This window comes from Girardinichthys multiradiatus, chromosome 2 (genome assembly GCF_021462225.1).
Source record: "Girardinichthys multiradiatus isolate DD_20200921_A chromosome 2, DD_fGirMul_XY1, whole genome shotgun sequence".
NCBI classification, from domain to species: domain Eukaryota; kingdom Metazoa; phylum Chordata; class Actinopteri; order Cyprinodontiformes; family Goodeidae; genus Girardinichthys; species Girardinichthys multiradiatus.
Window position 1 is genome coordinate 7,048,272 of NC_061795.1, and position 18,596 is coordinate 7,066,867.

Below are 18,596 nucleotides of genomic sequence, written 5' to 3' on the forward strand. Positions count from 1 at the left end.
GAAAGAGCTGCCCATAGATGAGCTGAAAAAGCATCGACTGAAGCAAAAATATAGCTTAAGAAGTTGAATTCAGTGCTAGAATATATAAAAAATGGCAGAAAATTCTGAAAAAGTATGAACTGGTTCTGATGGAGTTTGGATCTGGTTCTGATGGAGATCTGTATCTGGTTCTGGTGGACGTCTGTACCTGATTCTGATGGATGTTTCTCCTTGGCTCTGATAGAATTTGGACCTGGTTCTGATCCAGGTTTGTACCTGGTTCTGATACATGTTCATAACTGGTTCTGATGGAAGTTTTTTTCTGGTACTGATGGAGCTTTTTGCCAGGTTCTGATCGAGTTTGGACCTGGTTCTTATAGAAGGTTCCTCCGGGTTCTGAAGGCGATTTGGACCTCGTTCTGGTGGAGGGTCCCTAACCTGTTCTGATGGAGATGACAACATTAGGTTGATGGAAGCTCCTCCTATTTGATGACGCGGCGAAGCGTTGCGGCTTGTTGCCGAATACCATCGCGGAGTTTACGCGGAATGTGAAGCGGGCAAAAGCACACAAATGAGGCGAAAAATTCACAGAAATCGCGTTTGGTGTGAACGCACCATAACGCAGCACCTCACTATTGTCTCCACCTTGCCTAGGCTTTTAACATGGAGGCGCATGCTCCCGAACTACCGCCCATAACTCGCAAGCCGTAAGGGCTATCGATGTCATTCTTGGACCGTTTTTCTCAGAACGGACAGGGGAACGAGAATATTAATCTGTTTTTGTTGAAAATATAATATTAAAGGCACAACACTAGGTGAAAAGAAAGGGAAAAATGGAAAAGAAAAACACAAAACTGCCTGAACATGCTCTGGAACAATGTCTAATAACTCTATCGATTTGATTCATGCACCATATTAATCAACAGGCCTTGCTGAAAAATCATGGAGCATTTCAAGTTTCTACAAAAATCTCTCTGGGAGGTGTGACCCTGTGAAAAAGTGGACCATTTTTACCATTTTTAACCTGAGTGAAGGCACATTTTTCACTCTCAAACAAACCTACTTCACAAGAAAAAAATTAAAGGTATCCAGAGAATGTTTGGACCATAGGTATCAGCAGGGAACAGTAAACAATTCTGGAGATTTCCGTGTGTCTACATAAATCTGTGTAGGAGATATGACAGTGTAGAAAAGTGGATAATGTTGAAATTTTTCAATTTCAAGCGATTTTGGTAAGGACAGATTTGGTACTCATAAACAAACCCTTTTTTATGACAAAACGATAAAAGGTATCAAAATAATTCCTTCACTATGAGCGCCAGCAAGGCTCATGTCTCTACCTCGAACGATTTACGAGAGGCAGTCATTCGAAAACTAATTTTTTACTCTGATTTTTTCTGAAATTCCTATAGGTTTCCCATTCAGGGTGTGTTGACTTCGCACTGCTTTGGGCTTGTTTCCAGAAAACTGTTTGTCCCACGTCAATGAGGTTGACATTTTCTTAATCGCAAAAGAGCATCCTACGTTTTGATGTATAATTTGTATTGGTAGAGTAAAAATTGAGCGATTGAGGAGAGTTTGTTTGTTCTTTCTCAGGTTATTCAAAAACTTAGTGTACACTCTACCAACTGACGAATTCCGTCATTGGATTACATTATAAAACTGAAAATCTGAAAAAACTGTAATAAAGTTTAGACCAAAATTGTAGAAAAACTGTAAAAGATATCAAAAAGTTAAATAATACAAAAATAGCAGAAGGTTGTGGAAGTATTTTAAAAGTTGAATGGTGTTACTAGCTGAATATATGCGTAAGTAGTTACATGGCAACAACAGTGAAGTTTTAGTGGAATTTCTGGCATTTTCCATTCATTTCAATGGGAGCAAAAAAACCATAAAAAGCTGAATATTTTAAATAGAATTCAGCTTTCACACAATTATGTACTATCCATGGCCCTATTGATAGCTGTTCATCAGCATGCAGGGGGGGTGTCACTCATCACCACGACAACTAAAAACAGCTACTATTTCCTGAGGCTAAATCTGTTTGCTGTGGTCCTTTTTGGCAGCTTTTACTCAATCAATTTAAGCCTTTGATGTTTCTTGGGAACATTTTATTGAATGTTTTCACCCTTTAAATTTAGGATCTGTAAACATTATTAGGAAAAATATAGCCAATCACTATTGAGACCTCATCCTGAATTATCCAATCAAACCAACTGAGCTGCTTCTTTTGTTTTTCTAGATACAAGCCTCTTTTCCAATGAAAGGCCAATGATTTGTTTTACCCGGGTAAATGGAATCTTGGGGATATGGGTGTCTTCTGTTTCCAGAGCTCAAAAAGGCCAACGACCATTTATTTAAATCACCCTAATGTTATTGTGTCCCGGTGGCTGCTTGGCGGGGCCTCGACCCCCTGGCTCTTCAGGGCGTCTGCTGAGGGTTAATGTGCCCTGGGGCCCCGGGTCTCTGGGCCATGGTGGGGCCCCGTTCTCGGGGTTCCCATGCTCTGGGGGGCCTTTGGATGTCTGTGGCTTAGATCTCCTCTGTTCCTGTCTCGGCTTCTTGGGGGGAGGTCTGTGGCTCCTCACAGCATATTGCATATTTTTATGGTGAAGCCTTATACACACAAGTGCGCTCACACACACACACATGTGTTTGGATTCAGGTACGCAGATGTTCTATACTGAGCTACAGTTGTCACTAAATACATCTTGCATTCATTAGGCTGTGCACTTTTCGGTAACTGCTATTGTTATATATGTTTCGACAGGTGTAGAAGCAATCTTCTAGTATCTTGTAATCTCATCCTTTTTTCTCTCTTCTATTCTTTTCTCCTTCTCTCACTCCTTTTTGCCCCACTTCTCTCTCTTTCTTGCTTCTTTTCATTTCACTTCTGTCTTTGGGTCCATTGCAATTGGAATAATGCCAAAGCAGTTTCTGATAAAGTTTTTATATATATATACAGGTCCTTCTCAAAATATTAGCATATTGTGATAAAGTTAATTATTTTCCATAATGTCATGATGAAAATTTAACATTTATATATTTTAGATTCATTGCACACTAACTGAAATATTTCAGGTCTTTTATTGTCTTAATATAGATGATTTTGGCATACAGCTCATGAAAACCCAAAATTCCTATCTCACAAAATTAGCATATTTCATCCGACCAATAAAAGAAAAGTGTTTTTAATACAAAAAACATTAACCTTCAAATAATCATGTACAGTTATGCACTCAATACTTGGTCGGGAATCCTTTTGCAGAAATGACTGCTTCAATGCGGCGTGGCATGGAGGCAATCAGCCTGTGGCACTGCTGAGGTCTTATGGAGGCCCAGGATGCTTCGATAGCGGCCTTTAGCTCATCCAGAGTGTTGGGTCTTGAGTCTCTCAACGTTCTCTTCACAATATCCCACAGATTCTCTATGGGGTTCAGGTCAGGAGAGTTGGCAGGCCAATTGAGAACAGTGATACCATGGTCAGTAAACCATTTACCAGTGGTTTTGGCACTGTGAGCAGGTGCCAGGTCGTGCTGAAAAATGAAATCTTCATCTCCATAAAGCTTTTCAGCAGATGGAAGCATGAAGTGCTCCAAAATCTCCTGATAGCTAGCTGCATTGACCCTGCCCTTGATAAAACACAGTGGACCAACACCAGCAGCTGACACAGCACCCCAGACCATCACTGACTGTGGGTACTTGACACTGGACTTCTGGCATTTTGGCATTTCCTTCTCCCCAGTCTTCCTCCAGACTCTGGCACCTTGATTTCCGAATGACATGCAGAATTTGCTTTCATCCGAAAAAAGTACTTTGGACCACTGAGCAACAGTCCAGTGCTGCTTCTCTGTAGCCCAGGTCTGGGGAATGCGGCACCTGTAGCCCATTTCCTGCACACGCCTGTGCATGGTGGCTCTGGATGTTTCTACTCCAGACTCAGTCCACTGCTTCTGCAGGTCCCCCAAGGTCTGGAATCGGCCCTTCTCCACAATCTTCCTCAGGGTCCGGTCACCTCTTCTCGTTGTGCAGCGTTTTCTGCCACACCTTTTCCTTCCCACAGACTTCCCACTGAGGTGCCTTGATACAGCACTCTGGGAACAGCCTATTTGTTCAGAAATTTCTTTCTGTGTCTTACCCTCTTGCTTGAGAGTGTCAATAGTGGCCTTCTGGACAGCAGTCAGGTCGGCAGTCTTACCCATGATTGGGGTTTTGAGTGATGAACCAGGCTGGGAGTTTTAAAGGCCTCAGGAGTCTTTTGCAGGTGTTTAGAGTTAACTCGTTGATTCAGATGATTAGGTTCATAGCTCGTTTAGAGACACTATTAAAGATATGCTAATTTTGTGAGATAGGAATTTTAGGTTTTCATGAGCTGTATGCCAAAATCATCCGTATTAAGACAATAAAAGACCTGAAATATTTCAGTTAGTGTGCAATGAATCTAAAATATATGAATGTTAAATTTTCATCATTACATTATGGAAAATAATGAACTTTATCACAATATGCTAATATTTTGAGAAGGACCTGTATACATATATATATAAAGCAGAGCATTATAGCATTAGCTGTAATGCACCACATGTGAACGTAAATCTGTTGGGCTTCTTCTTGGCACTCAGAAAACAATTCTGAGTGCTGCTCTGCCAGACAGAACAAGTAAAATAAATAAATCAACCTAATGTTGTATGGGGAAGTTGTGAAGAAAACTGCAATACAGCTTCAGTCCAGTGGATGGCATTATTTCTTTACTCTCTTTGAAAGAGTCTTAGCTAATAAACAACTTTTTTGTTTCAATTAATAAATAATAGTTTAATTTAGAGTTATATACTTGATTAATTCTTTCCATTATTCATGAAGTTGCATGAGCGCATCTAATTTCATGCTTTAAACATAAAGCTGGATCTAAAGTACTTCTACCTTTTCTAAATCTAAACTAATAACATGTAATCCTCTCCAAAGATTCTAAGAAGTACATTAGTATATCATTGACAATTTTTTTCTATTATTTTTCCTTAGCAAGATGTAAGAGCTAAACTAGGATCTGTGCCAGGTTTACAAATTAGAATAATTGCTTCTTTCCATTTGCTCTATAGTTTTTTTCCCATACCTTGCTGTATAATTCCAATGCTTTTTTTTACTTATATAACTAAGATTTTTCAACATTCAAAAACTGATTTAAACCTTGCCACTATTTTATTCTATCAAAAAAACTTCATATTAATAACATCCTCATTATCTTCTTTATCCTGAAGTATTTCGGTATTTCTCTGTAATGTGGTTTCCCATCCTTTTTTTCTTTATTAGGTTCTCTGTACTATATACCCTTGCAAATGTTTTAGCTAATAGTTCAGATTTACTTTTATTATCTACTATAATATTTCCATTATTGGAAATAATCTTTTGAATTAGAAGATGTTATTTTATTGTGCACCAAACCATGGCTCCATTAATTATACTATTCCTGCTGTCTGGGTTTAATTCATTTATAGGTTTGTTTAAGATTTTTCAAATTACCCTCACTCAGAAACTTAAACGTATTCCAGTTTACCTTATCAAATTTACGCTTCCCTTCTCTTTCCACATGTGTTCTCTCTGAGTCTATTCCTATGCTAACACATACTGGATGGTGATCAATACCTACTGTGCAATCTTTGAAAACTCTCCAGCTGCAAATACCAGCCAGAGTTTGTGACACTAATGTAAGATCAATTGTTGATTCAGTATCCCTCACAAAATCCAACAGAGTACCTGAGCCATTATTTAAAACTACAAATGCAACTTAATTTCATTTATTTCTTATACTAATGCCCTATTGCTGTCATCATGTCTCCCCATAAAGTGTTGTGTGATTTAAAGTCCCCACACCCCACACAAAGCTTTTTCCCCTCCAGTGATCTAGGAATGATTCTAGTTTTTCCTTTTCTATCTGATTACATTGGTTATAACAATTTATTATTGTAATACTGTCGTCATTGGCCCATACTTCTAGAGTAATGACTTCTAAATCCTGTATTGTATAGAGCTGTATATAATTCAACTTCTGTTTTATGAATATTGCACATCCTCCTCCATTCCCATTCACCCTATATTAATGTAAAATTTAATATTCATGAATGCTAAAATCCAATAATAGTTGAGCCATGTTTCTTGAATGCATATTATATGTGGTTTTGTATTTAATTTGCTAATGTATTCTATGAACTCCTGACCATTTGCTATCAGACTGCGGGCATTCCTTTGTAATATTGACATTACATACTGTTTTGAGAAGCCTTCAGCTGAGGCTTCCCTATGTCTAAGATCAGCATGGATTTTTTTCCTAAGATAACCACCTCATTCATCTGACCTGCAGGCATGTTTCTGTGTGTATTCAATTAGGGCTGCTTCTGGAAGCCTCACAAGGAAAGTGAAGCCACGCTTGTCTTAATACACCCTTTTTATGAATGAAGGCTAGGTACTCAAACAGCAAATCATTACTTAGCTTTGTTCATACAATCGGCGTAATCATAGTTACTTTTGGATCCAAGTTGACGAATTATGTCTGCGTGCCGGCAAGGTGACATTTGCGGGTTGTGCCTCTCCTGTCCGGTTCTCGTCTGAGACCCGCGTGGAAAGAGGCCGCCATGTTGGAACAGGCATTTTTGTTCAAACAGTGACGTCACGGGGAGTCAGCTATGACTCCTCTTCCTTGGCTGGGTTGGGCGCAAGTTAGTGTGACACTGAAAGGTGTAGAAATGTTCATACCAGCCTTCAATTATGTACAGTTCAGAGTCCATGCTCATCCATGTTGAAATCCATGGCTGGGGTCCCAACAAGACAATATCCATAAACGCAACTTAAGTTTACTCCTTGACTATAACATATCTATCTCATAATCGAAAATATATATCTAATATTTCAAAAATATTTTTATTTTAGTATTTTATTAAAATAAGATTTTTTTTGTCTTTCAGTGTAATTTAGTAAGTGAGGTGGGGCAGCACCCTAGCATCCTCTAATGACCAGTCGCCACTGGTGACAATGATTAGCTAAGAATCACCTCACCCTGTACAATTTAGTCAGTTTATTTAAGGCTGCACTGGTAATTTTTCCACACACTTTAGCAATTCCCAAGTGGTATGAATGCTGCAAGTCAGTGACTTGAAGTAATATGCTGCGTTTCCTTGGATGGAAAGCCTTTTAACCAATTTGACCTGGATTTGACTGCATTGTTAGATCACTTGGACCATATGAAATGTACAGGGGTTGGACAATGAAACTGAAACACCTGGTTTTTGACCACAATAATTTATTAGTATGGTGTAGGGCCTCCTTCTGCGGCCAATACAGCGTCAATTCGTCTTGGGAATGACATACACAAGTCCTGCACAGTGGTCAGAGGGATTTTAAGCCATTCTTCTTGCAGGATAGTGGCCAGGTCACTACGTGATACTGGTTGAGGAAAACGTTTCCTGACTCGCTCCTCCAAAACACCACAAAGTGGCTCAATAATATTTAGATCTGGTGACAGTGCAGGCCATGGGAGATGTTCAACTTCACTTTCATGTCCATTAAACCTATCTTTCACCAGTCTTGCTGTGTGTATTGGTGCATTGTCATCCTGATACACGGCACCGCCTTCAGGATACAATGTTTGAACCACTGGATGCACATGGTCCTCAAGAATGGTTCGGTAGTCCTTGGCAGTGACGCGCCCATCTAGCACAAGTATTGGGCCAAGGGAATACCATGATATGGCAGCCCAAAGCATCGCTGATCCACCCCCATGCTTCACTCAGGGCATGCAACAGTCTGGGTGGTACGCTTCTTTGGGGCTTCCCCACACCGTAACTCTCCCGGATGTGGGGAAAACAGTAAAGGTGGACTCATCAGAGAACAGTACATGTTTCACATTGTCCATAGCCCAAGATTTGCGCTCCTTGCACCATTGAAACCGACGTTTGGCATTGCACGAGTGACCAAAGGTTTGGCTATAGCAGCCTGGCCATGTATAATGACCCTGTGGAGCTCCCAACAGACAGTTCTGGTGGAAACAGGAGAGTAGAGGTGCACATTTAATTCTGCAGTGATTTGGGCAGCCGTGGTTTTGTTTTTTGGATACAATCCGGGTTAGCACCCGAACATCCCTTTCAGACAGCTTCCTCTTGCATCCACAATTAATCCTGTTGGATGTGGTCTGTCCTTCTTGGTGGTATGCTGACATTACCCTGGATACCATGGCTCTTGATACTTCACAAAGACTTGCTGTTTTGGTCACAGATGCGCCAGCAAGACGTGCACCAACAATTTGTCCTCTTTTGAACTCTGGTATGTCACCCATAATGTTGTGTGCATTTCAATATTTTGAGCAAAACTGTGCTCTTACCCTGCTAATTGAACCTTCACACTCTGCTCTTACTGGTGCAATGTGCAATCAATGAAGACTGGCTACCAGGCTGGTCCAATTTAGCCATGAAACCTTCCACACTAAAATGACAGGTGTTTCAGTTTCATTGTCCAACCCCTGTACTTGTATCTGTTGCATATTGATATCTTAGAAGGCAATAGTAAAACATTCTCCATGCTTTGGGGTCTATTGTTGTTTTCAAGAGTGTTGCCCAAGATGTTCCTAAGATAGCTTGTCCTCAGTGAGATGCTATCGATTTGACTTAAATCAGAAGTGTTTTTTTGAGTAAATTGAAGTCTGGAAGACTAACAGTATTCATTTTGGAGTGTGCATACTGTCTAACTGGGAAGTATTTATGCAAATTCTTTTTTTTTAATTGGCTCCAGTGCACCCACATTTAGATCTGGATTATTTACAAGTGATTTTAAACAGCACAATATATGCTTTGTCCCAAATAACTTCTTTAGACTATTTAAATATTTAATTACAAAGTTGTCCATTACCATAAAAGATAATTCGTGTCTAGGCATAATCAATAAGTTTACAGGAGAGAAAGGTTTACACAGATGGCTTTGGCTGTCGAACAGCCCATACCAAAATAATTCCAGCTTGCACTGATGTTATATAATGTACTATATTAGGTAGGCCCTACCCCTGTTGTTTTTTAGGAAGGATGTCTAATTTAATTTTAGGTTAAAAAGCAGCCCAAAGAAAGTCAGAGTATTTGTAGAATTATAAAGATGTTATTTTAAGAAGTATTATTATTTTTATTGGACTAATCCTGCCTAGGAAAGATATGTGGAGCTTCATCCAACTAGTCACTTTGTGTTTCATATGTTTCATAAACAGGTTAATATTTTCAGCGTAAAAGTGTCTGATCTTAGGCATAACCTTAACCTCCAGATATGTGAACCCACCAGCTACCCATCGAAGTAATTTCACAAAATCTGGCTCACATTCTCTTTAAGCTGCCACAGGCATTATCTTAGATTAGGAAAGGTTAGCCTGATATCAAGAAATCTGTCCAAATTATTTAATACAATAGATTAGCGCTGGTATTGATTTTGTGGGATTAGTTACTGTCGTGTTGTGTTAAGGTAGGACCCAAATGCAGACCGTTGTGGAGTAGATGAAAATTATCTAATAATAAACAAACTTACAATTTGACCAGGTACAGGAACACAGGCAGGTGAGTGAAATGAGCAAGACAATAAGGTGCATAGGAACAGAATGCATGGAATCAGGGAGAAAACAGGGTAGCAAGCAGAGTAATTTTCATGTAGATATCAGGAGGAACTGGTGGCAAACAATGAAATACAGAGAGTTTAAATAATGAGGGAAGTGGAGTATGGACTGAGGAGGATAATCAGGGAGAGAATCAGGTGCAGCTGGTGGTAGAGAGAATGAGGAATCCCGAGGGAGAGTGACTAATTATCACTAATTAGCAGGGAGGCAACAGGACACATCTAGATGAACTGAAATAAGTAAACAATGAGACTGCAAAATGAACATAAACAGGGAGGAACTAGATCTATAAGGAAAATATAAACTTACATATCTAACACTGGAATCCAGAAAGTAACAAAACTAAACAAAAAGAATCTAACAAACCTGAATGAACAGAAATAAAGCAAGGGAAGAACCTTGCTGTGCAGAGAAAGTAAACACAACACAAACCCAAAAGCCTAACACAGGCAGATTATGACAGTTACTGTTAAGACAATATCATCTGCATAAGATTTTATGTTGTGTGGTTCCTATCACCATCCTCACAATGGCTACAAAAATTTGAGATAGTGAATTATACTATATAGTGTTGTTAGAAGAAGTACAGCCTTTTATAAAACCAGTCTGATCAGCATTAGCATTGTCAGTCGTTACCCGCTCTGGAAATATTTTTGGAAAGTATTTTTGTATCAACTCCCAATCAAGCTGATAGGCCTATACAAGCTAAATTGTTCAGGGTCTTTTTAACGAATTACTATAATATGTGCAACATACATAGAGTTGGGGAGTTCATCCTCTTCAAAGGATTTCAACAAACTATTGACAACTACTGAAAAATATGGAATTTACAAACTATACCCTAAAGTTATAGTGTGTCATTTTTGCCTTTTAGAGTTTTATAGAACTCTACACGGAATCCATCAGTGCCTGGGGATATACACTATATTGCCAAAAGTATTGGTGTCACACCACCAAATGAATGAATTCCGGTGTTCCAATCACTTCCATGGTTGCAAGTGTGGAGAAACTTGACTGGTCTGTGCAGAGTCCTGACTTCAACCTTCTTGAACACCTTTGGGATGAGTTAGAGGGGAGGCTGCAATTGTGGTTTTCTCATCTAACTATGAACACACTCCTAAATTTGTGGAAGACGTTTACCGAATAGTTAAAGTTGCTATTGCTGGTAATGTTGGATCCATCAACAAACTGTACCTTTTAGATTAAGAACAGAAGGTTACCAAAGTTCTTGCACATGTAAAAGTAGAGGAATACTTTTGGCAATATAATGTTTCTGACTGCAGTGAGGATCTTGCATCATTTATTTCAGGTAAAGACTTAGGGCCTTCAAGCAGTTTGGCTCATGCATCTGATAACTGTGGTATCTCCAAGTTATTCAAGAAGTGACCTTGAGTGAGTTTGTCAGTATCCATTACTAACCCATACAGCTTTTTGCAAAATGTTTTGAAACGCTAACCTCTTAACATTGCTTGTCTGATCCAGATGATTCTCACCTCATATCGCTGATATAAATGATTTTCTGGGAGAGTTTCTAGCCAATTGAGCCAGAAGCATTTTTGGCTTATTTCCAAATTTAGACGTTCTATGTCTGGCAAAAAAAATAAAAGATAAATATATATATATATATATATATATATATATATATATATATACAGTACAGACCAAAAGTTTGGACACACCTTCTCATTCAAAGAGTTGTCTTTATTTTCATGACTATGAATATTGTAGCTTCACACTGAAGGCATCAAAACTATGAATTAACACATGTGGAATTATATATTGAACAAAGAAGTGTGAAACAACTGAAAATATGTCTTATATTCTAGGTTCTTCAAAGTAGCCACCTTTTGCTTTGATTACTACTACGCACACTCTTGGCATTCTGTTGATGAGCTTCAAGAGGTAGTCACCTGAAATGGTTTTCACTTCACAGGTGTGCCCTGTCAGGTGGGATTTCAAGCCTTATGAATGGGGTTTGGACCATCAGTTGTGTTGTGCAAGAGGTGGATACAGTACACAGCTGATAGTCATACATATATATATATATATATATATATATATATATATATATATATATATATATGATTCCGCCGTCCTTGTTCTTAAGTTAGTTAACCCTATTCTTGCCTCCTTCAGCTCTTTCTAAATGTCATCTGACTTTGATCTATGGAAGTCTTCTAGCTTTTTAACCCCTTTTTCAATCTCTTTTTGCCGAGAAGGGACGCAAAAAGGTTCTCATGGTGAACATTAGGTGCATAAATATTTCACCATGTAATTCTCCTTTTAATAATACAATTTTACCTTTTGGTTCTTCATAACAATCTTTCACAGTAAATGGCAACGTTTCCATAATCAAATGATTACCCCCCTTCTGCTTGTAGAGTATGATGAGAAGTAAACCTGACCAACCTATTCTGGAAGATACTTTCTATGCTCCGCATCGCTTAAATGTGCTTCTTGACAAAAAGCAATCTGAACTTTATCCCTTTTGGTGCTTTCTCTTTGTGGCATTATTAGAGCCCTTAATATTCCATGAAAAAAACTTAATACTCATACGTAATTATGTGGAGTTAGTGTTTGCTGTATATACAATGTTAGTCCATACAATTGTCTGGATGTGATATTTATCACAAGACTAGTTTTTAGGCAAGTTTTAAACCTACAGTATAAAACTAGATAAATGTATCCACTTGTGCTCAAGTATAACGTGAAAAGTGTTATAATAATAGAATTTGGCTGTCAAGCCTTTAGACAGATCGAGCAGCTGTCCCTTAAATTGTGATCAATGTTTACCTGAATACTAAGGTGAGCTGAGTCTATTCACGAAGTAGCATGGAGTGTCTTGATATAGTCATTAACCTTTTTCATTGTAGAGAGAGACAGAAATCAGCCTTGTTTTATTTATTATTAAGATACAGGAAAACATATTCAATCCCCGCATTACACAACCTCCTTCGCGCACTTGCCAATGTCTGCCTCTGCTTTACAACTTCAGTGTAAAAGTCCTGAAAATAAGACGCTTAATGGTTCACCAGCTTCACTTTGGGTTTGTCTCTTGCCGCATCCAGAATCCTCTGTCTGTCTACGTAGCTATGCAGCCTTGCCAAAACTGCCCATTGCGCTGTGCCCACCATTGGGTCGGAATGGCGGACTCATGCGGTGTGCACACTATCTTCATCTGTTTCTCCCACATTCAGAGGATCTATGGGATCTATTTCTCAATAAAGGAAACTGGGTTCCTGCTCTCTGTGCCTTCTTACAGTCCAAGTATTCTAACATTTTGCCAACAACTGATTTTCATAGTTATCCAGTGTTTCTAGTGTTTTTTTGACTGTTGTCTGCATCATAATTATCCTCAAGTTACTCACTGCCAGCATATTCACCAAATCGGGCACTCGTACTTCAACAGTCTCCAGTCTTTCCATAATCGAGTCAAACTTCTAAGAAATCTCTATAACAAGTTTAATAACATTTTCCAGTTTGGTGTCCAGCATTTTGCCGGTATTGTCATACATTTTTTGAACATCTGAGTTGACTAAAGCCTGTATTCTGTTGGCCGAACGCAGCGCAAGGCTCCTGGACTGCGTTTTGCATCACAGGCTGGCGCTGCTTTGTGATCTTGGCTCTAGCTTAGCATTAGAATTGGTCATGCTTCCCTTGGACTTCTCTCCTCTTGGTAATGTAGAAGATGTTTTCCAGTGACATATTTTACTGAACTTACACTTTGCTTATGTGAAAACTAACTTGAGTTCTGACATCTTAAAACTGTAATAGCGTTAGCACACAGCCTGTACAGCACAAATGTTTTTATGTACACTACTATTATTACTGTAGTATTACCAAAAATGAAGTCAGTTGAGTTTATATTTGTTTTCTGCCATCGCTGCATGATGTATACAATTGTTTACACTCCTCGTGAATTTTTGTTTGATTAGGTAAGATGTTTCACTTTATTTATAGGGTTGAAACTGCTTAGTGTAGTGCCTATAGTACAAATCTAGACAAAAAAAATCTACATCTAAATCAGGATCACGTATTAATATTGACTCGTGTAAAATAAACCTGTATTTAGCTTCAATGTTGAAGTCAGGTCTGTTGCTTAGTGAACAAATCAAGTCACACCCACAGAAATGTCTTCTATTTAGATCATTTCTCCTTTTTAAATGCGTCCATCCAGGAGGTCAGCTGGTGGCAGGAACCTGTGAGATTGTAACTCTGGACCGAGACAGTAGCCAGCCCAAGAGGACTATCGCTCGTCAGACAGCCCGTTGTGCCTGCAGAAAAGGACAGATCGCTGGAACGACACGAACCAAACCAGCCTGCGTTGATGGTATGTTGCTTGCTTTTCTCTAAAGGCTGCACTGATTGAGATATTCTAAACAGTGAGTTCAAAGAAGGAGCAGCTGAGAAAACGGTAATCTAGATCCACATTTTTTCCTCAAATTTGTCCAATTCGTTTTGAGGTGGGGGCTCAGCCAATCCAGGCAGTCTGTCCTATCATTGAATTGTCTTTCAACACGCATGGATTATACAGAGTACATCTCAGTCAAGTTGTATGGAAAAAACTGTTATTGCTCTCGGAAAACTTTGCTCAATGATTTTTTTTCTTCTGGACACACTTTAAAACACATTGTGAGAAACTGCAAAGGTAAAGCTGAGATGTGTAAGAACTCAACTGCTCAGTCTATTTTATTTCATAATGCCATCACTGTGGGAATGCACTGATGGGCCAGAATAATTTGAAATATGTTCTGTGTAGCTTTTAGTATTTACTGCTGAATGCCTTTTGTTTTAATTGTATTTCAATCATCTGCAAATAACATTTCTGTTCACATAAATATGCTTTTTACTATCACCATAAAAGCAATGTAGTCCAGTAATGACAATGAATGGAGGTTTTAGACCTGTGTAAAGTTGCGCCCCCACAGCATTTGTGTGAATGCTTGGAGCTAAAGTAACAAGTTTGCACATTATGTGACAAGTTGCCAAGCTAATTAGTCGTTAAGCAAACACCCTCTGAAAAGGCTGGGATAGAATCTTTAGCAACTATGATTGGTTAGTTTCGAAGTTGCTGTTGTGTAGTCAGAGTAAAAATCCTTATTTCACTAGTTAACCTAAAAATTAAGTTCCTTTAGTTCTTTTTAAGTTGTGCTTTTGGTGGGTTTCCATGAACAAGAGTTTGCATCTGCTTATACATGTGTAGTTTGGTAGCTTGCACAGACACAATTCCTCAACAGACTTCAACATTAGCTGGCACTTTTTAAAATTTCCACAAAGTCCATCCTTTGTTCATGAGGTTCCTCCAAACTGCTCTTCTGCTCTGTCTCCTTCCTGTATCTTCTTGGCAATATTGAGGGCACTTCTCTGACTGATCATGCAATTAACTGCTCATTTACTCAGTGTGCAGAGCTCAGTCATCCTTCCAAACAGCTGCACCCAAATTTATGTCATTAAACTAGTTATTCAATTCAATTCAGTTTATTTATATAGCGCCAATTCACAACACATGTTGTCTCAAGGCACTTCACAACAGTCAGGTACATACATTCCAATTAATCCTAACAATTGAACAGTGCAGTCGGAGTTAGCTTTTTATTCAAATTGGATAAAACGTTTTTCTATCTAAGGAAACCCAGCAGATTGCATCCAGTCAGTGACTTGTAGCAGTCACTCCTCCTAGATGAGCATGTAGAGACAGTGGACAGTCACTGGCATTGACTTTGCAGCAATACCTCATACTGAGCATGCATGTAGCGACAGCGGAGAGGAAAAACTTTCTTTTAACAGGAAGAAACCTCCAGCAGAACCAGGCTCAGTGTGAGTAGCCATCTGCCACGACCGACTGGGGGTTTGAGAGAACAGAGCAGAGACACAAAAAGAACACAGAAGCACTGATCCAGGAGTACTTTCTATGGGAAGGAAAAGTAAATGTTAATGGATGTAGCTCCTTTAGTCGTTTCACCTAGAAAGAAAGAACAGATAAACTCTGAGCCAGTTTTCAAGGTTAGAGTCTGAAAGAGAGCACATAGAGTGTGTTACAGTTAAGCTCAGTCAATCGCCATGTCTAGGAGAGAGAAAGGGTTAAACACTAAAAGACAGGGGGTGAGCATTAAGTTGTTGCAAGCAGAAGCTCGGACGATTCCCCTCTCCAGAAAGATGTCACAGGTAGACACAGAGCCAGGCCAGGTGTAGCTTCTAGTTATATTATGAAGGGTTAACCATTTCAGATTCTGGTTAAGCTGGAAGATCACCATGACAATAAACTGTTCTAGTGTAGGTTCTAGTTTTAACTCGCATTGCTGCAGTCTTGACTCTCCCATTCGCTCCAGGCTGTAGCTTCAGTTGCGAAACCCAGTGGCCAACGTGCTTTTGGCAGCTGAGGATCTGCTATCATGACTATTGTACAGAGCAGCAGTTGATAAGGATCCTTTCTCCCCTTGAAATGAGTCTACCTCCTAACGAGAGTTGGGACATAACTTGTGATAGAAAACGGTGGAGCATGCTGGGAGTAATTGGATCTGCATCTGCTATGTCAGACAATATGTAACCTATTGCAAACACTCTTTTACATTAATATGTCTTGTCCTCAGAACCTTTTCAGAAACTACCTGAGTCTGAATAGTGGTATACAATGCAGCTTTCACTAACCTAATATTCTTTCTCCCAAATGCCTCCAAAGTGTAGTGTACCTAAGAGGTTGAACTGTAAGTTGATTTTGGTGTTTAGCCAACTTTGCCTAAGTTGAGGGGGGGCAATTTATTAAAAGCTTTCTGAAGTGACCACATTCCTAGTTTGAAATTGATACTCTGGTCAGACAGACGCAGAGTGGCATCAGAAATGTGTCAGGGTCTACACGAGACCGTACATCTAAATGTACTGTAAGTGTTGTCAGGCACAAACAGGATGCCTTTCATGGCAATGCCACAGCTTCACGGTGAAAGGCCTGAAACAATCCACGCCTGCTGAAAAGAAAGGAGGCTTTATCAGCCTTAGTCTGGCCTGCAATCTGTGGAACAGTTGGGGTGACTCCACCTCTGGCATTTGGAGCATGAATGCTGATAATATGTTCCTGATAGGTTCACGGCCACACAGTTTTCAGTTTTTGGGTGAGGTTCTGCAAATAGGTGATCCGACCCTGGATTACAAAGGCTCTTGTCGCAAATGATAAGCTGTACCATTTTGTGTCAAGGGCCCAGAATTATTAGATGCATGGGCTCGGTCTCTATAACCTCTCACTGCATGAAAGCCACAGATGGGCTTCATTTTGTCATCATATTCTGGTGCCAGGGACAGTAGTCTGCTGTTTGTTTGCCTTGGCTGACAAGAACTCAAACGGCTGAACCACTCAGGGAAACTGTCCTTCTGCACTAAGGATTCTGTTCTAAGGATTGCTCTCTCTATTTCAGTGTAATCTCTGGCAAATATACCACCTTGGCTCACTGTAACTGCTTCTGTCTGAGCTCTAAAACGAATGTTTAAGAGAGCCAGTATAGTGGCTGCTATTTTTTCTGTGGCAAGTTACGCTTGACAAGAAATAGATTTCAATATCAATTGCTGTCTATTGTTTCTTTTTTATCTTATTAGTTTTCTTTTTTCGGTTATGTATTAACTCAGAGATTTTACAGTGCTCTCCTATCAGGGGTCCAAGATTTTCCTGGAAATAATGACTGAGGTTTTACCCTGGTAATCTCGGCTGCTGCTACCTTGTCTGTATGGCAGTGATCTCTTGGTTTGAGTAAAAATGAGTCCATAGTTCAGCAAGTGGCTTTTTCAGCTGTGCATTTCTTGTGTGACTCACTTTTTTTGTTTCGCTTCACATCGTGCTTCCCTCTGTGTAAAATGAAAAAATTAATTTGGCAAACGTCTTAAAGGTCCCTCAGAGGTCACCTATCACTGTCCTCACCCAGTTAAAAACCGTTTCCCAGTCTTTGTTGTAGCTGCATTATCTTTTCCATGACATAATTTCCATTATATTCTGTAGTCTACTGATGTAAGCTATTCAAGAAAATAATTTTCTTGTTCTGTTGTATTTTACTAGCATCGTGGCACGCTGGTTATTCATGACGTGGGACGCTGATGTGTATTTTGATTGACAGCTGATGAAGTGATCACTCTGTGATGATGAATGCAGCTCTGCTTTACAGGTCCTTCTCAAAATATTAGCATATTGTGATAAAGTTAATTATTTTCCATAATGTAATGATGAAAATTTAACATTCATATATTTTAGATTCATTGCACACTAACTGAAATATTTCAGGTCTTTTATTGTCTTAATACGGATGATTGTGGCATACAGCTCATGAAAACCCAAAATTCCTATCTCACAAAATTAGCATATCATTAAAAGGGTCTCTAAACGAGCTATGAACCTAATCATCTGAATCGAGTTAACTCTAAACACCTGCAAAAGATTCCTGAGGCCTTTAAAACTCCCAGCCTGGTTCATCACTCAAAACCCCAATCATGGGTAAGACTGCCGACCTGACTGCTGTCCAGAAGGCCACTATTGACACCCTCAAGCAAGAGGGTAAGACACAGAAAGACATTTCTGAACGAATAGGCTGTTCCCAGAGTGCTGTATCAAGGCACCTCAGTGGGAAGTCTGTGGGAAGGAAAAAGCGTGGCAGAAAACGCTGCACAACGAGAAGAGGTGACCGGACCCTGAGGAAGATTGTGGAGAAGGGCCGATTCCAGACCTTGGGGGACCTGCGGAAGCAGTGGACTGAGTCTGGAGTAGAAACATCCAGAGCCACCGTACACAGGCGTGTGCAGGAAATGGGCTACAGGTGCCGCATTCCCCAGGTCAAGCCACTTTAGAACCAGAAACAGCGGCAGAAGCGCCTGACGTGGGCTACAGAGAAGCAGCACTGGACTGTTGCTCAGTGGTCCAAAGTACGTTTTTCGGATGAAAGCAAATTCTGCATGTCATTCGGAAATCAAGGTGCCAGAGTCTGGAGGAAGACTGGGGAGAAGGAAATGC

The 18,596-nt window shown here is 39.7% G+C and overlaps 1 protein-coding gene across 1 annotated transcript in view; it reads left to right on the forward strand.

Annotated features, from left to right (window-relative positions):
- The window catches only part of LOC124879108 (chemokine-like protein TAFA-5), a 120,606-nt gene that overhangs the window by 41,508 nt on the left and 60,502 nt on the right, over window positions 1-18,596 (forward strand). The window contains exon 2 of the mRNA XM_047383434.1: window positions 13,791-13,943. Within this exon, the coding sequence (XP_047239390.1) occupies window positions 13,791-13,943 (153 nt within the window). The remainder of the gene's footprint in view (window positions 1-13,790; window positions 13,944-18,596) is intronic.